The following is a 17,586-nucleotide window of genomic DNA, read 5'->3' as shown; positions in this document are numbered from 1 at the left end:
CGCTGGGCTGGGGCGAGTGAGCTTTTTCACCGGAAAGCTTTCACAAGTGACTTTTCCCGGTTCCCTCAGCTCCGCGCGGCCCCTTCCCTCCCGGCTGGGGCCCCGACCCCGGCGCTGCAGCCTCAGTCAGACCTCCCCAATCCTGCCGTTCCGTGGCTTCACTTCCTTATAAGCCGCATTTTAAAAGACGCCCAAAGCTTACCCACTGTTTTTTTTTCTCCGCATTTTTTACTCAGTTCTGCTCAAGCATTCTAAGGCTTTTTATTTAAAAGGGGGGATGAGTTTGTCCCCCTCCCCCCCTTTTAGACCATCATGGAACCCAGGCTGAGCTGACGTTCAGGAGGCTGATAACTATGAGTATCTTCATCTTCAAAATGCTGGGATAGCCACGCTTGTCTTGTGGAGTTTCTTTGACACAGGGCTTATTGTAAAATTTAAAGGTATTTGAGTAGTTCTACTTATCTTGGTTTACTTACCTTGGCGGAGGTTAGAATAGCCAGGGTAATGTACTCGCTGTGGGGTTAAGGGCTTCTTTGGACCAAAAACCAGTAGCTAGTTAGTCAGATGAACAGGCTTGAAGGTCACAGAGGATGGACAGACCCCAACAATACTAGGAACTGAAACTGCAACTCTGATTACTGGTCACAAAAAAAAAAAAAAAAAAAAATCACATCTCTGCCCTTGGTGAAAACATGACATTTTAAACTGAGCCAAAAATCTTAGGTTTGCTAGCTGATGCTGAGGGGGAGGGCTTTCTGCTAAGAATAAAGGCATAACCATTGTTCTCCCTCCCTTATAAGTTCATCCATATCGGCCTGTCAATGAAATAGGAAAATTGTCTATTCAAAGAACTTAAATAGTACAACGCCTACTAAAAAATGTGTCACAACACCATGGTTTAGCTGTTAGCCACTGTCACCTCATGAAATCGTTCCCCCCACCCCACTCCCATAGTAACCTTTGGTCACTGCCCACTTTCACCCTTTGTGAGTACCCTACTTTACCATTTAATAAACTCTTGTCGTCTTCACTATCCTGTGTCTTGTCTGAATTTTTTTGACAGATCACAAGGACTAGAGCTAAGGTAAGGCCAGAGCAAGTACCCGGTAAAAGTATCCGGGAAACTTCACATCAGTGTTCTGTACCATACAGCATTTGCTGTGCCCATGTAACATCAAGCTGTAATCAGCTTTATTTTTTTTATTGGTATTTTAAAGCTTGAAAAGTAAACTGTTCTTTGAATTGTTTAAATTTAACTCTGATCATTTTCTCACTAAAACACTAAAAAGAAAAGTAGCAGGTGATGACAAGTTTTAAAAAAATTACTTCCTATCATTTTTAAGCAGATCAGATTGTCCAAGTACAATTGGATGACTGAAGGCTTAAAGGCATTTGGGTAAGGAACACATGTTCATAAGCTATGGTACAGCAATATAAATGATACACCAAAAAGTGAAGATTTAAGATTAGTGTTTCCATTAGGATTTCCATTCCTTTTGGAAGGTTAGGGTTGTTTTTGGTTTTTTGTTGTTGTTGTTGTTGTTTTGTTTTGTTTTTGTCTGAAGGAAAAAAGGACCAGAAGTTGTTTTTCTTAAAAAGAGTGGAATTGAAGCATTCTTGCCCTCTGGACTTTCTTAACTCTGCTAATCAGGTATACATCCTTGGGCAAATGGTGACTCAGGAAGTAAGTGGAACGTAGGGTGCACGGAAGAATGTTTGAGAAAGGGCATTGGATATTTCTTTTAATTCATCCTGACAAAGACAAAATATGCTATGTTGAATGACATTCTTAAGACATCTACAGTTTTTCATTTGGGATAAAAAGTAGAAACACAGATGTTCAAGTGCCAGATTAGAATTCAGTGTACTCAGAGCCCCGACAACATACGGGGTATGTCTAATACCCTGAGAGACTTGGTATCCTTTCTAGCCACACTTGGCAACATCACCACTGCAATTGTTCTTTGTATGTTTTTGAATCTATATAAAAAGAATTACATGTGTGTGATTAACTTCCCCTTAGCAGTATTTGTAGATACTAGCTTGTTTGTTTGTTTGTTTGTTTGCTTGCTTTGTTTTGTTTTGTTTTTGAGACAGGGTTTCTCTGTATAGCCCTGGCTGTCCTGGAACTCACTCTGTAGACCAGGCAGGCCTTGAACTCAGAAATCTGCCTGCCTCTGCCTCCTAAGTGCTCCCTGTGCCACCACTGCCCTGCCTGGCTTGATATTTTTGATGGAAGCTTATATACCTAAAATTTTCTTGCCTTGAAATTTAGAAAAGTATTGATCATATATTAACTGTTTCTGTTGAATGGCAAGAGCTATGCTAAAGGTTAGTCTTAGAGTCCCTTCAAAATTAATATCCTGTTTCACTTCTTTTCTCTTTTTAAATATTTTTTTTGGTGTGTTGGTATTTTGACTGCATGTATATCTGTGTACCACATGCATGCCTGGTAATTATGAAGACCAGAAAAGGGCATCAGATGCCTAGAGACTGGAGTCATAGAATGTCGTGAGCCCCTATGTAGATGCTGGATATTAAACCCAGGTCTTCTGTGGAGCAGCTGGTGCACTTAGTCACTGACTGTCTGTTCACTCTATTTTTTTTTTAATGGTTACTGATAGTCTAATATAATCTTGTAGATACCATTACCTCTGGTATATCTCCAATATTTTTTCATTCCAATAATCCCACTTTATTGGGTGTAATGACTATTTCTTGGTTGTCAGCTGGACTGTATCTGAAATTAACTGAAACCCAAGCAGCTGAGTTCACCTGTGAGGAATTTTTTTCTTAATTAAATAATTTGAAGTGGGAAAACCGAGCTTATCTTTAATCTAGGCCACACCTTCTACTGGTACCCTATATAAAGAACATGGAAAAAGGAAACATTTTTATCTCCCTCTGTTTGGCAAGTCCATTCCTTCACTGGCATTAGAGCCCAGTTCTTTGGGATTCAGGTATATATTGAAGCCAGGCTGAGACATCCAGTTTCATAGACTGAATAGCTACTGGATTCATGGACCATCCATTGTTGGACTAGCTGGACCATTACCTGTCAAAATAATACTAAAATAATAAATACTATTTTAGTATTTTTACTAAATAATACTCTAGTATTGATATTTTTATAATAAAATCTAAAATAATACTCTAGTTAGAGACAGAGACAGATAGGAGAAAGATGGATGATAGTCATGTAGATGGATAGATGGCCGACGGACAGATTTATTCTATAAATTTTTTCCTCTATAGAACTCTAAAACATTGGGTATTCATAAGACACACACCTGAAAATAATATGTTCTAAAGAGAACTGACATGCATAGTATTCAACAAATTCTGCTTTTTTTGGCTCTGAAATGTCACCTTTTAAAAAAACCCCAAGAATAGGCTGGAGAAATGGCTGAAGTTAAGAGCACTGACGACTCTTCCTAAGGTCCCGACCGAGTTCAATTCCCAGCAACCACATGGTCACTCATAGCAATCTGTAATGGGATCCAATGCCCTCTTCTAGTGTGTCTGAAGACAGTGACAGTGTACTCACATTATAAAATAAATCTTTAAACAACAACAACAACAAAAAAAAAAAACCCAAGACAGAGTCTTACATAGCCCAAGCTGACTTCAAAATTACATTCCCAAGTGCTAGAATTATATGCATATACCAGCTTTTCTTTTGATTTTTACATAAATAATATGGCAGCCTGAATATTATAATCCAAATGTCAGTACTTGGTATGTCTATTGAGCACTCAAGATTTTGGTAAGTATAAAATTCTTAAAGGATCCCCATGCAGATATCAAGAAATATTTATATCTACCATTTCTCCAGCCCTTAGATGAATTTTAAATAAGCTTTTAATGGAAGCATGGCATACATACATAAAAATACAGATTGCTCTGCACCGATGGCATCATAAAGATAATTATATAACCACTACAAAGACAACTACATTACTGTCTCTTAATTATTATTCATCTGTAACTCTATATCCTGAATTTTAAGACAAAATATTGAATTTACTAGTACTTAACCTTTATGTATATTAAATTATACATAGTATATTTTGTGTCTGGCTTTATGTAACATTGTAAGATTTAGTCAGTTTGTACTTGTAGCAGCTGTACACTTGTTTCAGTGTTGTATACTACTCTATCAGTATACCACAATTTATCCATTTCACTCTTAGTGGCTATTGGATATGTTTTTACTGTTTGGTTGAAGGCATGCTGAGAGGAATAGGAAATCGTTGTACATATTTTTTATGTGCTCCTATTTGCATTTTTTTGGTGGCTCTCTTAGACCTAGTAACTTCCTGGTAGAGTTTTTAGGTTCCTATGACTTTGGAGGTCACTCTGAAAAGTAGGTCAAGTATGAAAGTGAGGAATGCTTCCCAAGAAGCATGGCTTTAATGAATGAATGTTGTTTCCTGGCAACTTTGGGCTCTATGTGTGTTGTATATACATGTTCCTGTGCATTTCCCTCTCCTCTGCCGTGTGTGTGTGTGTGTGTGTGTGTGTGTGTGTGTCTGTGTGTCTGTGTGTCTGTGTGTCAGTGTGTCTGTAGTGTAGTGTGGTACATGTAGAAGCCAGAAATCAACTTTGGGTATCTCCCCAATCCCGCTTCATTTTGATTTTGAGACAGAGTCTCTCACTGAACCCAAGGCTCATGGACTTGGATAGGGTGGCTGGGCATTGAGCTTAGGAACCTGTGGCTCTCAGCACTGAGTCACAGATACACAACCAGTACATGGGACCAGCTGAGCCGTCTCTTGAGCACCAAGTTTGGGCTTCTTACAACATGAAATCAAAAGGTAGAGAAAGGGAGCACTCGACTGGCAGGAGGGAGGGATCCCAACTAACAGAAGAAATCTGAGTAGCTACTCTTCAATGGAATGAATAATATTTGGAATGTAGGATTTTTCACCAAGGTTCCTATTTATATTCTCTGACCCAGACCCCACTAGTCCACTAATATACGAGGGGGAGGGGAATGGAGTAATCGCTTAAGGGCCTTGACTGTGATCTAGATCATACAGCAATGTATGTTTCACTCATCTTACCTCAGTAAAGAATTCTATTCAACTTAGTTGGCAGAGTGAGAGAATCCTGGTATCTGCAGTAAACAAAAGCAACTATGCCTACAAATTTAGACAATGTGATCAGCTGCTAGAAAACTGAGATTGGCTGGTGTGATGCACATTCCTTTAGTACCAGCACTCAGGAAGCAGAGGCAGTCAGATCTCTTTGAAATAAGAGGGCAGCATGGTCTACAGAGATAAACCCTGTCTCACAAAACAAGAAAAGAAAAATGAGATTATTTTGTTATTTTTCTTTACCATATGTGAGGTTAGACTAAGGCCATTAGCACACTATAATCACCAGTATTTAGTTGGGGCCTAAGATGATTCAGGCCCTACAAGCTCTGGTCTATTTTTATCTATAATAATGGACCAAATATGAGTTGATGAGAGTCATCATAGAGAATGGAAAGAATGCTGATGTTAGAGTCATAGGGCTGATAATTATACAGATCTGTCACCTGGTAAGTCATTTAGCCTGTCTGATGCTGCTTCCTTATTTACAACTAGTGACCTCATAGGTCCTCAGTAAATATTTGGATGAAATATTAATCAATTCTAGTTAATCTATGGAATTGTCATATTAGTGATAAAAAGTACATAATAAAATTTAAAATGCAGTGTACACTAGAGGTTGCTGAAGGAAAAAGAAGAAAGAGATGAATATATTGAGACTTAGTGACTAGAAATATGTATTCACTCCAGGCAAGCCAGCTAAGATAGGAACTGATTTTTGAAAACCAAGACATAGTGTTAAAGAACAGTTTAATTTTAATTAAAGAAATTCCAGAAAGTAATTGATAATACATTAATAATTTTAATGAGATTTTTTAATCTTCAGAAAATTTTAAGTTCTTAAAAAGATCCTCTAAGAGGATCTATAGTGTCATTGAAAAACTAAAATCACACAGACTACTGAGATCCATCTGTTTTGTAAAATTGATTGGCAAAGTGATTTTATAGGGCATTAACTAATAAGCATTTGCTAGGAAAAGATGAAGGTGAGAAGGCAATGTGTTGAATGGTGTGAGGGGGAGTGTATATATCAACATACATTGAATACACATATGAGTTGTCAAAAAATGTTTGAAAAAATACTTCCTAGGTTCTTTCCATTTAATATAAGACTGTTATTCACAATATGTTAGTTGTCACCAGTAATAACAGGGTACTTATATCTCAGAAGCTGGGTCTGGAAATTAGGTATGACTCACATAAATGACTTTTGTTCCTTGTGCCATTGTTTTGAGGCTCTCTGGTGGTACTCAGTGATAGCCTTGGCTTGAGAACCTTCATTCACCTGTCTGATATGTCAGAAGAGTAGTCTCTTCAGCATGGCGAGACTATCCTGGCCTCCCTGGCTAAAGGGCAGGAAGTAAGGGCTTGTAGATATTTAAGGTCTGGTTGTAGACATGGAAAAACATCAGTTTTTACTGTATTCTGCTGGTCATAGTCATTACAGAAACAATCTCAACTTGGGGAAGGCTTCAGAGAATCGTTTTCAGCTTGTATAATCAGTTTGCCCATGGCTTCCATGCATGGAGGATCTCCTGATAGGTAGGCACTGCTTACCTGCATGTTACCTGCCTCAGTTCTTAAGATTACAGTTCTCTTATGCCTACTCGTTTGAATATGTCCTTCAAAGTTCTTGAGTTGAAAGCAATCCCCAATGCAGCAGTCATCGAAGGGTGGTGTCTAGTGGTGGTGTCTAGTGGTGGTGAGGTCTTCAGGAATGGATTAACGGCATCCAGTGAGTGGGTTGGTTCTCAGAAGAGGAAGTTTATAGTCTGTACTTTTTCTCCTTGTCTTACATGTGTTTGCTGGTCTTTAAACTATGTTAAGATAAAGAAGAAAGATTCACCAGATGTGGCCCTGTGATCTTAGATTTCCTATCTTTGAGAAACATGAACTATTTGAATAAACTTGTTTATAATTTAAAAAATCCTATGTATGATGTGTTTCTTTTAAATGTGTACACATTTAGACATAAAATGTAACATAACAGAACATAGTTCTGTTCTTTCCCTTGGTAAAGGACAGACCACCTTAACTACTTCTGTCTTTGTGGTTATATAGGCTGCCATAGCATTTCACTAACAGGTTGGTGGTGACTTTGGGTAGCAGTACTTAATACATTAAAAACAAAATCTCAAAAAAAAAATATTCTCCAAATGTATTTTTTGGCTCTTGTTATGTTAATTTGAACAGAATCTCTTGGAGTCCAGGCTAGCTTCAAACTATGTACCAAAACCAGCTTTGAATTCCTGATCCTCCTCCTGCCTCCCAAATGCTGGAATTAGCAAGCCCAGCCTTGCCCTTGTCATTTTATTTTAAATTCCTTTAAATGAATACAATTTTAGTTGTACAGAATTTTGGTTTTCCGTAAATATGTTTCTATTTTGTTTTCACACCCAGACATCCTTTCTAGCTCTACCCTGAATGCATGTATCTTATGCTGTTGCTTGAGTTCCCGGAAATGAGTTAGCATTTCCTCTTATTTAGTTGCAAGACTTGAGTTTCTCAACTATAGGGAACCTTGAATAACAAAAGTCAATATTGTAAACTTTATTCGGTAGCCAAAAATTTTATGAATTTGAATTCTCCAGTAACTGCAGCTTTAGTTATTTCTGTAAATCAGTGAAGTTTGGAGAGCTCTGTCATCAGAGATAAATCTCAAAATTATACTAAGTGAAAGAAACCAGGAAAGTGGGTATACCGTGTAACTCAAAATTCTAGAAAATGCAAAGTAGGGGTGACAAGATGACTCATCAGATAAAAGTGATTGCCACCAAGTCTGACAATCTAAACTCAATCTCCAGGACCTACCACGGGAAAGAAAGAACTGACTCTTGACAATTGTCTTCTGACCATGGCACACACATGCCCACACAGAAAAAGCACAAAACTAGTATTTTAAGACATGAAAAACTTTTAAAAAATTGTAAATTAATCTACAAAAAGAGAAAATAGGTAAGTGGTTTCCTTTAAAAAGGGAGATGGGGAAAAAAATCACAAAGTATGGCCTGAAGAGATGGCTCGGCAGTTAAGAGCACTGACTGCTCTTCCAGAGGTTCTGAGTTCAAATCCCAGGAACCACATGGTGGCTCACAACCATCTGTATTGGGATCTGATGCCCTCTTCTAGTGTGTGTTTGAAGACAACGATGGTGACTTACATACAAAAAATAAATCTTTTAAAAAAAAAAAAAAGAAAAACTTTAAAAAGTAACTTCCTTTATTTTGAATGGTACTTTCACTGGTATATACAAATGCAAGTTACTAGTATGCTTTAAGCACACAATAATTTGTTACATGCCATATTTGTTTCCATAAAGCTGTAAAAAAAAAATAGCTGTGGCATATTTGGAAAGAAAAGGAAAAAAGCAATTCCTTTATTCTTTTTTTTTTTTTTTTTTTTTTTTTTTTTGGTTTTTCGAGACAGGGTTTCTCTGTGTAGCCCTGGCTGTCCTGGAATTCACTTTGTAGACCAGGCTGGCCTCGAACTCAGAAATCCGCCTGCCTCTGCCTCCCCAATTCCTTTATTCTAAACTAATTACTTCCCCGACCCATTACTAGAACTAACCAAGTTCCAATTCCTTGACAAAAAGCAACCTAAAGAAAGGGTTCTTGTAACATGGGTTACAAGTCCAGGTTGTATTTATCACTGTAAACATACAGGTTAACAGAAAGGTACTTATAAGAAAGGTGTACCAGAGAGCATGGCTGTGGGCTTCTCAAGGACTCTCCCATCACTTCCATAGAACCTCTACTTGGCTATCGGACATATTTTATGAATAAAATCCAATCAAGCCTTTTTTGTTAAAAAAAATTTTTTCCATCTCATCCACTTCAGAAAAGGATCTTGATTTAGTCACATGTTTCAGTCTTGTCTCAAGAGTGCATGCACATGTACGCATATATAGGTACACACAGCCAGAGTACTTGCTTCCCAAATGTACTGTCATCTTGATACTTTCAATTTTTTTCTATATTCTATAAACTTTCCTTGTTTTTGTTTCCAGCTTTGTCTTACTTTTTCACTTAATAACTTTTTTTTTCTCACAGACATATTCTCTGATCAACTCCCTTGGGTTAAGCCCAGCATAGTAGAGCACACCTTCAATGTCTGTGCTAGGAAGGTAAAGGCAGGCAGATCTTTGTGACCATGCCAGGCTGGTCTACATAGTTCCACTGATGGCCAGGGCTTTGTAAAAGCCCTGTCTTCAAAAAAAAAAGAAAAAAAAAGTTAGATACATTAATACTGTACTGGTTAGAAAGATTTGGTCTAAGCCAGGCATGGTGATTTATCTGTGTAACATCAGCACTCCAGAAGCTGATGCAGAAAATTCATTTTAGGCCAGTTGGTAACATCATGACTTTGAGGTCAGCTTGAGCTACATAATAAGACCTAATCTTAACGGAAACAAAAAACAAAGAACCACAACAGATCATTTAGGTTTTTGTTGTTGTCTGTTGTTGGGTTTTTTTTTTTTGGGGGGGGGGCGGTTGAGACAGGGTTTCTCTGTGTAGCCTTGGCTGTCCTAGCCTGTAGACCAGGCTGGCCTCAAACTCAGTAATCTACCTCCCAAATTCTGGGATTTAAAGGCATGCATCACCACTGCCCAGCAAAGATGTATATATTTATTATAAGTAAGTACACTGTAGCTGTCTTCAGACAGTCTAGAAGAGGGTGTCAGATCTTGTTACGGATGGTTGTGAGCCACCATGAGGTTGCTGGAATTTGAACTCAGGACCTTTGGAAGAGCAGTTGGTGCCCTTAACCGCTGAGTCATCTCCAACCCTGAACATTTCTTTCAAGAACCCCATGCAACCTATTCAAATGTATAAAGGTCATTGGGTGACAATTATGGATATCCACTTAACCTACTGGATCCCACATCAAAAGCTGTCCTGGATTATAAGTGGATTTTTTTATGGCTATGGGTATTTTGCTTATTTATGTTTGTACACTACATGCATTCTGGTACCTGTGGTCACCAAAAGAGGGCATTTGATCCCATGGGTCTGCAGTTACAGATGGTTGTAAACCACAATATGGGTGCTGGAAATAGAACCCAGGTCCTTTAGAAGAGAGGCCAGTGCTTTAAATTACCGAGCCATCTCACGATAGTTATTTTTAAAACAACCTCTGAGCTTGTTTTTAAAAACTGTACTTGTGACTGGAGAGATGCTCAGTGGTTAAGAACACTGCTTTTCCAGAGGTCTTGAGTTCAATTCCAGCATCCACATGGTGGCTCACAAGCATCTGTAATAGGCTCTGATGCCCTCTTCTCAAGTGCCGGTGTACATGAAGCTAGAGTACTCATATACATAAAACTGTACTTGTAATAAATGTTTTCTGAAAGGCAGAATGACTTTCAAATATAGGAACAATGTTAGTGACAGTATTCCAAGCTAACAAATACAAAATAATTAAGTTTTATGAAACAAAGTGAGTATAATAGCATAAGACTGAGTTCTGAGTTATAAGGCAATAGTCCTGTCATGCGTGAGTCTAGGAGAACACATTAATTAGAGTTTTCTAAAGAAACAGTGGAATTGGCTCTGACACTGTCATGGAGATCACAAAGTCTGAAAATATGCTGCTTAAATGATGAGCAAGTGGTGGAATTCAGACCTAGTCTCAAGGCCTGAGGGGGAGAGAGGAGAATGCAATAAAAGCTTTATTGTGAATCCAAAGGTCAGAAAACCAATAGTATTGTTGTCTGCCTGAGGGCCAGAGAGATGCATATAAGAAACGCATTCCCCTTCCTCTGCCATTTTATTTTATTCAAAATCTAAATGGATTGAAATTTTCTTGTTTGTGTTGAGGGCAGTCTTTTGTCTCAGTTCATTGATTCAAAGGATAATCTCTTCCAAGAACACACCATGGATACACCAGAAATAATGTTTTACCAGCCATCTGGGCATCCCTCTACCCAGTCAAGCTGACAAATCTGGGTGCTCCATCAAAAAAAGCTAGGCATCAGAGTACTTCTCATATAACTTTGGGAGCACTGTTCCTTCCCCAGACAAGGTCCTTGAATAATGTTTACTTTTCTTCTAACTTGAATACTATATGAAATTAACAATATTTAAAATACTGACGAAGTGGTAATAAGTATTGTATAACATGACAAAGAAAGTAATTGCTTACTAATTTTTTGCCCACACATGTATGCATAAGTATATTGATGCCAAAGAAGGAAAAAAAAAGGCTTGTTTATTTTTAGTTTGCTGGGATTCCTTCAAGAATAGGTTAAATGGGCTTGTAATGTTTTCCTTCCCACTTATTTCTTTCTGCATACCTCATCTAGCCTGGCCTAGAACTCAGCAGTAGCCCAGGCTGACCTTACAGTTTCTGATCCTCCTTTGTTGCTGGGATCACAAGTGTGTACTACTGTATGCCAGTATTCTACTGTTTGGTACAATTGTGTTCCATTGATATAGCATCTAAATCAACTGGAAAAGCTCTAGGTTGCTTATTTTTCTGTCATGATTTAACTACTATGAACATTTGTATATATGTTTTGTGAAAAAAAACACTATCTTTTATCACAAAGATTTGTGCATGGTTCATTACAGCCTGAACCCTATCAATTTAATGTCAAAATAATGTTCTCAACATGAAAGCACAGCTTCCGGTTTAAAGCAATGTCATTCTTTTGTTGTTGTTTTGTTTGGTTTGGTTTTGGTTTTTTTTGAGACAGGGTTTTTCTGTATAGCCCTGGCTGTCCTGAAATTAACTCTGTAGATCAGAGTGTAGTTTGTATCACCACATTACAATCCTAATAAATATTGGAAATACCATTTACTTTCATCTTCTTTTCAAAGTTTGGGTCTTGATTAACCAACTAGATCCTACTGTGTTTTATTTCTTGAGTTAGGGTCTTACATATCTTAAGAAGACCTTGAGCTAGATACAAGGTAAGGATAAAATCCACCAACTCCACCCTGCTCTAACTCCAAGTACTAGGATTTTAGATATGCTGCTACCATACCAGTTTATAGGTGTTAGGAATTGAACCTTAGGTTTCATGCATGCTAAACAGACACTGTACCAATTGAGCTATATTCCTAGTCATAATCATAGTGTCTATAAAAATTACTCATACCATGTTTGCTTTTCTTTCAAACTGGCTACTTCAAATGTCTTCCTCTAGAGTATGAATTTCAATATATGTGTATTCATATATGAAACATTATTTTGAGCAGAGTCAACGGCTTTTCTTAACTGCTCAGATACTTTTAGACACAAGCACCCTGACAACAAATTAGTCCCAGTCTGCTGTGCTTTATTGCATAGCAGTAAAGTTTCAGTGTACTTCATTCTTGAAACTTGTTAGATTAGGGCAACAGGAATTGGTTTCTTTGAAGTTTTCTTCATTGTCCTCCCTGTATGTTGAGTTCTGGTTAGTAGGTTCCAGTGTTCCCCACTAATCAGTGCACCCTGGCTTCTGAAAGTACAAAACAAAGGGGAAAAGAAGTAAAACAAATTAATTCAGATGTCAATTTAAAACAGATATAAAACTTCGTGTTCTATAAAACTCCATCTAGAAAGTACTCTGAAGTTGAATACTGGCATTCAAATTCCACTTCTCCCACTTAATAGTTCTGTGCCCTTGGTATAATAACAATCTGTGCCCAGTTTCATTTGTCAAAGGGAAAAAGTATTGTGCCTGGCACATAATTTTCATCAATATAATCTATTTTATAATATATATATTATTTAAAATGTTTCACATTCACACTGGCCAGTTAAATATCTGAGTTGTGACTGATAGCAGGGAGGAGCAGCAGTGTGTGTGTGTGGGGGGGGGTAACAAGAACAAAATGTGACGTACACATGACACTGTCACAGGGAAACACATTATTTGTATGCTATCATAAAACAGTGGGCATTGCTATAACCAGTAACAGTCTACAGTGTACTTTCACATTATGACATTTAAAACACAGCAACTGTAACAAAGGGCAGGCATTATTACCTCTAACTTGGTGGTGAAGAAACAAACCTATAATATGCGGAACCAGACCGGTATCATAAGCAGAAAGTAGTAAGCAAGAGCTCAGATCTGGGGTTCTCCTTCCACTCCCATGCTCAATTCTCTGTGTCCACTTTTAACTGGTTAGCCAGGAGAGAAGAATGGGTGGTTCAGGGAGGAGAAAGTGTCGGAGGTGTCCAATAGAGCGCGAGGTAAGTACTGAGGGTTTTACTAACTCAGAAATGGTTCTGACGAAATAAGCTCTATCACTGGATTCTTGTTGTAAGTGTAGAATCTCGGGCCTTTACTCGGGCCTACTAAATAAAAGTCAGCGTTTGAAATAAAACTACAGGTGGCTCCTATGGATAGTAGTTGAGGCTACTGCATTCCATTACTTGCTCTAGTGATATATATGGTATACACCGTCATTCTTAGGCTATACATTGACTTTTATCATTTTAATTGGAGAATACTGCCTGCAACAGGTTCTCAAAATTCAAATTATTTCCATGTAGTCCAGAAGGATCTCCACTTTAAGTGGGGTCATTTAAGGATGCTAGAAAACCCTAAACATATTGATCTTTTTGAATGCTTTTCAAAAGTTAAAGTCTTACTTTTTACCCAAAGTAATGACAAACGGCCCTCTCTACTTTTTACGCATGGCAGATTAAAACAGGGCAGTGGTACACTTACAGATCTCACCCACTGGACTTAATCCAGACCAATCCCCTAATATTTTGTCACTTGTGGCTGAAAAACTGAAACAGCAGAAGGAAAAGACGATTCTAGGATATTCCCCTTGCTGTTCCATACCTAATTTTGCCAGACGACCGGGGCCCACGGCTCTACCCACTCCGATCACAATTAAGCTGCATTGTTAAGGCTATGCCAGCGCAGATCCCTCCAAGCCGGCCCCTTGGGGTTAACAACGCGCACATGTCCGCACGTGGTGGTGCTATCAGCACTCTGCCTGGATCTGTTTTAAATTACCGTTCCTAATTAGAGGGGAGCCTCCTCCCGCTGCTCAGCCCTCTTGGAGGAGCTCGACAAGAAATCCCCATCACCTGGGCCACCAGAAACCCTGAGCCGGCTCCACCTTGGCTAAGGCATCTAGTCACCCCGCGACCCCTCCCACAGCACATTCCCGATTGGATGCCCGAGGGAGGGCAGGGTCAGCGCGCGCCGGCCAGCCGGGGGAATTCCATTTCCTCTCCCGCCCACCAGCATAAGCACTCAGGGGCGGTGCTTCCCGTGCAAGACCCGCCCAGTGAGAGCCCGGTGGGGGTGGGGAGTGGGAGCCGGCGCATCTCGCGATAACTTGTGGATTTGGGGGCGGGCCCCAAGCCAGGAAGAGAGCACAAAACTGCCCTTAAGTCATTGCAGACCCGGAGCTCCGGTGAGCTTGCCACGAGGTTCTCGCGAGATCCGCCGCCTCCATCCCAAGTGAGGAAACGGGGGCCACTGTAGGGAGGGGCGTGGGGCCTCAACCGCGCAGCTGCCGCTTCCATTACCTTCCTCCTAAGGTCTCCTTCCGGTTCTCGATGCTTCTCTGAGTTTAAGGGTTTCCGCCACTCGTCTACCCTCCCCCTCAGCCCATGACCCGCCTCCGTCCCCCGCCCTCCCGGTCCGACCTCCGATCGGTTTAGTAAGAAGGTGCTGTTCCGACAGGGAGACGGCAAGAGGGTGGCAAGTCCACTCGGCCTGGACGAGGGAGGCAAACCGCTCCCCTTCAACCCTCAGCTCGCCCTGCGCTCGCGACGGCGGCGTTGGCGGACGGATACGCGGCGGTGAATAGGCGGGGGGGAGGGGCGGAGCGTGGCAGCTGGCAGTAGTTCCGTCAGAGCGGACATCTTGTGGCTGTGCCGTGCGCGTGAGCCCCGTAGGGCCGGGGAGGCACCAGCTGCCGCGCGGGGAGGAGGCCGAGGCCGCAGCTCGAGGGAGGCCCCGGCCCTCTGTACGCGTGGGTGTGGACAGCTCGGGAAAGGGGAGGGCGACGGGCCTTGGCCGGCGCGGCGCCCCGGGCTGTGGGCGGCCCGAGCGGGCAGCCTTCGGGGCTGGGTGGGGTAGGGTGGGAAGGCCGGCAGAGCCGGGGCCCCGGCCGAAGGGGGAGGGGGCATGGGCGCGTCCTCGCGCCGGAGCTCCGCGGCCGCCGGGCGCGTGGTGGAGAGGTGGCGGGGCGCGCGCACGCAGGGGCGCGCTGCGAGGCGGAGAGTACGGTGGTGTCAGGGGCGACCCAGAACAGCTCAGGCCGTGGGGACAGCAGCACACACGAGTCCCATTGCCTTCTGCTGGCTCGCCGTCCCTTGGAGCAGAAACCGAAAGGAGCCCGGCGTCGGCCCGGAGCCTCCCGCTCCCCTCCCCCTTGCCTTTCTTTGCCCTAGTGACGCCGGCCTAGCGCCGACTAGGCCCCGGCTCCTCCTCTGCCCGGCTCTGGACCCTGCCCCGCACCCACCCCTTTCTCCTCCGCCTCTTCCTCTCCCACCCGGGGCTCTTCCTTTCAAGAGGCCGGGAAGTTAAACTTGTAACCACCTCTCGGCTCTTCCCGTCACCCTCGCCCTCTCCGGGCGAAGCACGGATATAAGTAGCTGGTGGCCCTGCCACCCCACCCTGCCCGGATCGCGAAACCCGGTTTTCAGGGTTCTGGAATCAGCGGGGGTCTCTCCGAGGCCTTGGCCAGTGGCTGATCTGCTCCGTTTTTGCAAAAGGCGCCTGTGTCTGGCAGAGCCGGTGTGAGAAGAAGAGACAATCCTTCCCCGCCGCCGGGATAATCAAGAGTTTTGGCCGGACCTTTGAGTACACCTCGGGATAGTGAGGAGCCCGGCGAAAAGCACAGACTATGGCGCTGAAACGGATTAATAAGGTGAGCTGTTGGGACTAGATGGTGCGTGCGGGGTTATAGGAAGAAAGAAGGCTTGGGGCCCAGAGAATAGCATGGGGGGTTGGCTACAATTCTGAAAATGCCCTCTTGGGTTTGGGGAAGGCAGGTGCACTTTGAGATGAGCTGTAAGATAGGGAACAGGATGGCTTTGGTAAGTGAAATGTTAGTTTGTTTTACTAGAATCTGCAAGTATGGGTGACTCTTAGGTTTTTGCCTAAGAGTCAGGTTTGGGCAGTAGAATTGTGTACAGGCCTCGGCAGATGTCACGGTCCTGCTTCCTATTTTGGTTCTTCAAAACTTATAGCTCATAAGGCTATAGGCATTCTAAAGAAAGGAGTGTTAACAGATGAAAAACGTTTTGTTCCGAACTTGACTGAGACTCGGGGTATGACATACCTCAGTTTGCTAAAATGTGGTGACGAAGTCTATTCAGAAGCTTAACCAAATCTGGGCAGTTACACAAGAGTAAGTGGGGTTGGGAGGAGGTGGACCGACACTGTTGCCACTTCCTGTGCTGTGTGGTCGCTGCTTTCACCCGAAGCTATTTATCTGAGGCACCCGGAATCGTGGAAAAGCCTTCTAAAAGATCCCGGGAGTGGGGGTGCTTGGCAGTGCGGGGTACCGGATGGAGGGACTGTTTTTGCTTAGAACTTTCCTTAAGGAGGCTTGTTTGAGCAAGTCGATATAGTTTGAGAAGTTGTCGATTTAAGTTGGAAAGAACGAGGATTTTTTTCAGAAATATAATGTGAGTGGAACCACCTCTCCGGTGGTTTAGTCTCATTTTCTTGCTCTAACTTCTATCCCGCATTTTAAGATGGCGGCTGCTTTAACTGGCTCGGGTTCTTTCCGGCATCTCCTTTTCTAATAATATAAGATAATGGTCTCTGTTAGTGCTAAATGTTTTTTGTCCGGTTGTAGGGAGCTCTCAGAGCCTCTGCCCTCAAGACTTAACCTAAATTCAAACTCTTAGACTAAGTTTCTGTGTGTGTGTGTGTGTGTGTGTTGTATTTGGTTCTTTCACAATCGAGAGGGTGGAGTATTTACAGCTAACTTGAAAAAAATGTCGTGGAATAAACACGGTCTTAATAGAAAAGACAAAAATGGGAAGGTTCGGATTAGAAACTTTGACTTAGTAGCACAGTTGAGTTCTGTGGAAAGAAAGGCAAGGACTTAGATTTACTGTGGTAGGATCTATAGTTATTTAATACATATAACTCGGATCAGTTTAGTTGGAAAAGCTGTGGTTTCATGAAAGTAAAGTCTTACCTGAATATATTGATGTTGAAAATCTTGAATTCTTAGGACATCTCTGGGTAATCTTTGTGGTTTTATGCAAAACACTTAACTGAACTGTTTGTATTCTTGATGATGATGCAAAGAAGAGAAAGAAAACCTTAATTTTCAAGACTTCGAATAGATAATAGAAGACACCAGTAAAATTACAACCTAGTGTGACAGTTTTGAGGGTGACCCTCACATTAGAGATGCATTGTTGTGCTTTGCAGCCTAACTAATAGAGACTATAACATTCAGTGCTAATCAAAATTCATATCCATAGCTTCTTATAAGTGTAAAACATAAAACAGAACATTTTAAAGGGAGGTCTTACTGATTTTTTTCTTTTACAGGTGATACCCAGC

General features: G+C 41.5%; 1 protein-coding gene across 4 annotated transcripts in view; it reads left to right on the top strand.

Moving 5' to 3' along the window:
* The first annotated feature begins 14,414 nt into the window (after nucleotides 1–14,414).
* Ube2d3 (ubiquitin conjugating enzyme E2 D3) overlaps nucleotides 14,415–17,586 on the top strand; it is a 30,048-nt gene continuing 26,876 nt past the window's right edge. The window contains exons 1-2 of one of the 4 annotated variants that reach the window (XM_052179185.1): nucleotides 14,415–14,511; nucleotides 15,774–15,928. In XM_052179185.1, the coding sequence (XP_052035145.1) occupies nucleotides 15,905–15,928 (24 nt within the window). In that variant the 5' untranslated portion in view covers nucleotides 14,415–14,511; nucleotides 15,774–15,904. Of the gene's footprint in view, nucleotides 14,512–14,629; nucleotides 14,722–14,758; nucleotides 14,856–14,923; nucleotides 15,023–15,773; nucleotides 15,929–17,586 lie in introns of those variants that run through there. The other 3 variants (XM_052179184.1, XM_052179183.1, XM_052179182.1) reach the window with 3 other exon arrangements.

Source organism: Apodemus sylvaticus, chromosome 4 (genome assembly GCF_947179515.1).
Source record: "Apodemus sylvaticus chromosome 4, mApoSyl1.1, whole genome shotgun sequence".
Taxonomy (NCBI): Eukaryota; Metazoa; Chordata; class Mammalia; order Rodentia; family Muridae; genus Apodemus; species Apodemus sylvaticus.
The sequence above is the reverse complement of the archived record's forward strand: the minus strand, read 5'-3'. Positions and strand labels throughout refer to the sequence as shown.